Raw genomic sequence first — 5807 nt, 5'->3', positions numbered from 1 at the left:
ATAAAGCTTCAATAACACTACAAAAGTTCTGTGTCACTGCGAAAGTTTTGGCCCCCCTCTGCATGCTTATAGTCTTTTGAGGATTTCAAGAGATTTTGTGATCCACGTTTACATGCATAAAGTGAGGCGCTTTAAATCATTCTACAGGAAAATACACTTTATTCTACAATCCACATAAACAACACTGATTTCTCTAAAATATCGGCATGTGTTTATAAAGAAAAGGAAAAAAACAGAACCAGAAAAACAACAAATGTGATTTTATTCAAGATTTAGAGGAAAATTTCAAAAATGAAATGTAGTCAATTAGAAGACATGTTAAATGTGTTTGTGTGTGTGTGTGTGTGTGAGTGAGTGTGTGTCCTCCTTACAAACACCCGAGAGAGCTCAGCACCTCCTGAAATACCTGCAGGAACGCAAAAAAGAGCAACAATTTAGCAAAACAATATATGTATATAACTTTATATCAGAATACGCCTGGGCAATATGATGAAAGAACATCAATATCGTGATAAATTATCTCACAATACACTTTTCTGAGATATCATCAGTATCATGAGATCTTAAAGCCCCAAAAAATCTTTTTATAACAATTACAAAAAAATCTTTAAAATTTAAAATGTTACAATTTTCTTTTACAGATTTTTATAAAATTTCTATCTTGTTAAGTAAGTTTTTTAAAAACATTTTCAATAATAAAATGATACTATTTAAAAAATCATTTGTCTTTCTACACTTTAAAGAAAGGTATCATCAAATTCAGCTTTTTTACAGCAAACCTATATATCAGGATACAGATTTTGTAGCATAAAAAAGTATCATGATATATAAATATATATAAAATATAATATAAAATTTTTATTTAACACAGAATTACTCCACTGATTTTTTTTAAGCATGAAAAATGTATTCAAATGTTCAGACCGATATGGAGGATGATTCATAAAGCTCTGCACAATCGTTAAAACCAGTCTGAGATATGTTAAAATCCTCGTACACTTTTAACACTTCACTTACATCACAGTGTGTGAAGAAGTAGGACAGAGCGATGAAGAGCTTCTTCTCCTCTTTGCTGTATCTCCAGCAGTGAAGAGCCTGACCTGTGTGTCATCAGATAAACAAGGAAATCTCGATTTTATCTCACGGGCCACAAAAACAGCTTTAGCTAGAGATAATCGAACAGAATTGTGGGTAATGTAGGAAAACCAAAATGAAAACAGAGCAGCATGTCAAAGGTCTCACTCATTACAAGAGCTTTAGTGGACTTTTCCTTAATGTTCTCAGCCACTACAGACACATACGATATATTTATTTCCCCCAATATTTGTATTAACAGATTATTAATGAATCTACTCTGTAGTATTTTATCACTTTACCTTGCACTCTTTGCCGGAAGCCTCCCGTTTCATCGCCGATGCAGAAGCAGCCTTGCTCGAAGCTGATCTGCTCGTATTTGTGCATGTTGGCGAGCACAGTGCCGCGCACAGGAAGGTACAGAGTGCTTCCGTTCATCTCCCAGCTCTCGGAGTAATACACACCTCTCTGACCATCGATCTGCACAAAACGGCCTAAACACACACACACACACACACACAAACACAAAGGACAGAAATGAGGATGAGGCTGAGATGACGATGCTCAGGAGATTGTTTGCATATGTTCTTTTCTCTTGTCTTAAAAATAAACCTTTTAAATACTTTTTTGACTTTCTAGACTTCTGGTGTATTTGGTCAGTTTTTAAATGTCGTTATCCGTCATGGCGGTGATGACGGGTAGCGATTCAGCCTCCCAGAATCCATCTCCAGTTCGATCCTGTGGAGTTTCTCATGTTCTCTCTGTGTCCGTATGGATTCCTCCGGGTTCTCTGGTTTCCTCGCACTTCCCAAAATCATACCAGGAGAAAGACTGACTATAATAAACTGCAAATGTGTGTGTGTGTGTGTGTGTGTGTGTGTGTGGTGCTCTGCCATGAACCAACATCTCAGTCAGGGTGTATTCCCGCTGTATGCCCAGCATTCCCGGGATAGACTCTGGATTCGCTGTGACCCTGACCAGGATAAAGTGCTTACTGAAGATGAATAAAGGAATGAATAAACCATAGAAAACGTGTGATATGCATTGCAGATAATAAAGAAACGTCTAAAGATAAATCCTCAGTGTCTTGAGTCCAAGATAAGATGAGATAAGATAAAATAAACATTGATTAATTCCTCATGGGGAAATTAAAGTGTTAGAGCAGCATGATAGTGATGATAAGGGGTGAGAAGATAGTAAAATAAATAAATATAAATATGAAGAAATGGTACTAGTATGATATGTAGTGCTGTATGAGAAGAAGTGCAGAAATACAGAAGTATGTCATGTATTGAAATATATTTCTGCTGGTGATGAAGACCAAGCTTCTCCAGATGTTGGATGTTTTACAGTATATGCATGACTGAGGAGAACTTACTGTGATTTTTGGCTGTTTCTTCAGCAGGAAAAGCAGATGCACACTCACTTCTGTCTCCAGTCATGTTTGGAAAATCAGATCTTTTGCGTTTTTGGGGTAAATATCCTGCAGATGTTTCATTATGCCAGTCCTGCACATGTGTGTGTCCATTACTGGAGGAGTGTAAACCACAGAGTTCCATCTTTATAGCTGCACATCAATCAGTGTACGATTATCTGCAAATTTGGTAACGCTGTACGTTCTGAATTTAATTAATTATAAACTAAATATCATTTTTTTTGCCTTTCAAAATCAAACCTGAACCGCGATACAGCTACTGCCCTATGTTACTGCCTGATTAAACTCTTACATTTATGTACATTTGTTGAATAACACAATATCTCTCCTATGTCGTGGTTAAAGAACTTTAAATAACTAATTCAATGATCAGTCTATGGAAGATATTTTTTTTTAGACAAAGCGTTATTTTATTTTAGATCAGGCATATATCTGAACGTCAAAAACGACGGGCCTAATGGTCCTACCGTGTAGCGCAAACTGCGCATGCGCACTGCAAACCCGGAAGGCGTGGAGACGGCGGTGTATCGCTGCCGATAATTCAAGGATAAAAACCGAACATTTGAGCTTCAAAAATGTTTAAACTCGAAGGATTGGGACCCAAATTAGACCCGGAGGAGATGAAGAGGAAAATGCGGGAGGATGTGATCTCATCCGTGAGAAATTTCCTCATTTATGTCGCTCTTCTGAGAGTCAGTAAGTGTCCAAGTGTCCAAGTGTGAAGGTTGAGTGTCATTCAGAGCATTTGGAATCATTAATAATTATTATTATTATAGGTTTTTCGTCTTTGTAAAACAAAGGCTTGGTTTTTGATGTTTCTGCAACAAAATCCTTTCTCCTTGTTCCTTCTCTTTTTTTTTCCTCCAGAAACTTTTATTATTTCACTTTAATTCTGTTTAATTCTGTTTAATTCAGCCAAATGATCGCATTATCCATCATTGTTGAGAGTGTTATAGAAGTCCTGCTGTGACCAAGAAGCTTTCTGAGAACTCTGAGCTCCCTTTCATGTCCACTGATATTGAGAAACCCAAAAGCATTAAGAGTTTGCAGCTACACTATAAGGCCAAAAGTATGTGCACCCCTGACCATCACACCCATATGTGCTTCTTCCCCAAACTTTTGCCACAAAGCTGGAAGCACACAGTTGTATAGAACGTCTCTGTGTGCTGCAGCATTACAGTTTCCCTTCACTGGAACTAAGAGGCTCAAACCTGTTCCAGCATGACAATGCCCCTGTGCACAAAGCGAGCTCCATGAAGACATGGTGTGTGAAGGTTGGAGTGGAAGAACTCGAGTGTCCTGCACAGAGCCCTGACCTCAACCCCACTGAACACCTTTGGGATGAACTGGAACACCGACTGAACCCCAGACCTCCTCGACATCCCAACATCAGCGCCTGACCTCACTAATGCTCTTGTAGCTGAATGAACACAAATCCCCACAGCCACGCTCCAACATCTAGTGGAAAGACTTCGCAGAAGAGTGGAGCTCATTATAACAGCAAACACACAGGAATAAATCTGGAATGAGATGTTCAACAAGCACATGTGTGTGTGATGGTCTGGGGTGCTCATACTTTTGGCCATATAGTGTATATGTTAATGCTGATGTTAAACCTTAGAAGTAGCATCCACCATTTTTAGTATTTGTTGAGCTCACAGTTTCTTCTGTTTCAGTTCCGTATGTGTTGAAGAAGTTGGACAGCATATGAGGATGTTGAATCTGCTCTAAATCTGCACCTGAACTCCTGGAACATCGTCGTGCGTCACGTGTTTGCAGCTCCGTCCTGCGTCATCATCCTCATCCTCATCCTCATCATCATGCAGTGTTTTTATTTCCTGGATGAAGCTGAACATACTTTAATTTATCCCAGTGTTTGTGCGCTGTGGTCATCGTGTCCACGTCTGAGGCAGTTGATCGGGACAGATGTGACGTGACGCACTGCCGTGTGTTGATCATGTGACCCGGACTAGACAATAAATGTTTAATGTATTCGACTCTCTGTAGACACAGATCTCCTGTTTGTATAAAAATGAATCACAATGTGAATAAATTTCAATGTTAGTCCATCAGTGTGTGGATCAGTGGAGTGTTTAATTGGTGTTTTATAAATGTTTTGTCTTAGTTTTTCTTTTAGAAATGTCTAAAAGTATAAAATGAGTTGATAGTTTATTAAATGTGCACTAATTTGCACAGCAGAATGTCACATTCTCATTTAAAAAAAAAACTTAGTGAGGTTAATAATGTGCTTTTTACTGTATATGGTGCTTTTTATTTTTTAAGTAGTTCAGAACCTCAGTGATCTTTCTTTTAAAGTATTAGATTATCATGTTATTTTTTTTAAAAAAAAGCACATTTTGCACAATTTTACAGATAAATTAACAATTAAAGTCTGAACTGCAGTATCGCTCAAATACAATAAAACTCTAATATTCCAAAACTTTAAATCATAAATCAATAGAGTACATGGAAGTGTAAATGATAATTAATTTTTATTAGTTAAATGTTAGAATATTCAGTTTGAGTAAAAATAAAATACAACTGTGTAATGCTTCATGCTTTATTTAGAGATCTGATCTGACAAACTTTATTACTTTACACTGAATATTAATCTTTGTGACGTTATTTATTTAAATCATTTTAGTCACAATAAGTCACTTCTGAAGCAGTAAATAAAGTAGTTTGTCTAAAAGATCTCGGTGCTACAGTACTGCGACGCTCTTCTGAGGGTTTAGAGGAGTGTTGATTTCCCATCATGCACCACTGGGAGGCGTTACAGCTTCAGTTCACTGGGCATGGGGTCTCCCGTCAGACCGGCCAGCAGGTTGTGAGCTGAGAGCTGAGCCATGACGCCTCGCGTGGAGAAGGTGGCGCTGCCGATGTGAGGGAGAACCACTGCGCACCGCCGGGGAGAGAAAACACACGCACACACACACACACACACACACACACACACAGATTCTTATCAACAGTAGATTATTATGGGAGGAAATAATTGTCTTAATTACGTTTATCTTGACAATTTTACAAAGAATAATTACATCTGTTCAGCAGAAACTGCTATGAAGAGCACTGACTGAGAATTTCATAAAACTTTTCCCAAGAAATTCAAACCCGGTTCCCGGTTCTGAATCATTTATCAAGTCAGTTGATCAAATCCAGACTGCTTTGTTCTAAAATATATATATATGCATATATAGATGCGCAAAATGATAAAAACGTGATCGAGAATTTAGATATGTGGAGTGATAAACGAGACAAAATGTTTTAAATGAAATAAAAATAAATATACAAATAA

The 5807-nt window shown here is 37.7% G+C and overlaps 3 protein-coding genes across 3 annotated transcripts in view; 1 reads left to right on the top strand and 2 right to left on the bottom strand.

The window, feature by feature from the left end:
- Nucleotides 1-245: 245 nt before the first annotated feature.
- On the bottom strand, nt 246-2885 carry si:dkey-109l4.3 (uncharacterized protein LOC559137 homolog). The gene is made up of 4 exons (XM_034306158.2): nt 2453-2885; nt 1377-1568; nt 1018-1100; nt 246-406 (listed from the first exon to the last, which is right to left on the bottom strand). The coding sequence occupies exons 1-4, from the start codon at nt 2631-2633 to the stop codon at nt 368-370; spliced, it is 495 nt and encodes a 164-aa protein (XP_034162049.1). The 5' UTR covers nt 2634-2885; the 3' UTR covers nt 246-367.
- Nucleotides 2886-2980: 95 nt separating this feature from the next.
- tomm5 (translocase of outer mitochondrial membrane 5 homolog (yeast)) lies at nt 2981-4578 on the top strand. The gene is made up of 2 exons (XM_026947405.3): nt 2981-3205; nt 4186-4578. Exons 1-2 carry the CDS (start codon nt 3085-3087, stop codon nt 4218-4220), a joined length of 156 nt encoding a protein of 51 aa, XP_026803206.2. The 5' UTR covers nt 2981-3084; the 3' UTR covers nt 4221-4578.
- A 406-nt stretch (nt 4579-4984) lies between these two features.
- Nucleotides 4985-5807, bottom strand: part of grhpra (glyoxylate reductase/hydroxypyruvate reductase a) — a 6414-nt gene continuing 5591 nt past the window's right edge. Inside the window, exon 9 of the mRNA XM_026947412.3 lies at nt 4985-5404. Within this exon, the coding sequence (XP_026803213.1) occupies nt 5283-5404 (122 nt within the window). The 3' untranslated portion in view covers nt 4985-5282. The remainder of the gene's footprint in view (nt 5405-5807) is intronic.

Source organism: Pangasianodon hypophthalmus, chromosome 7 (genome assembly GCF_027358585.1).
Source record: "Pangasianodon hypophthalmus isolate fPanHyp1 chromosome 7, fPanHyp1.pri, whole genome shotgun sequence".
NCBI lineage: Eukaryota > Metazoa > Chordata > Actinopteri > Siluriformes > Pangasiidae > Pangasianodon > Pangasianodon hypophthalmus.
The sequence above is the reverse complement of the archived record's forward strand: the minus strand, read 5'-3'. Positions and strand labels throughout refer to the sequence as shown.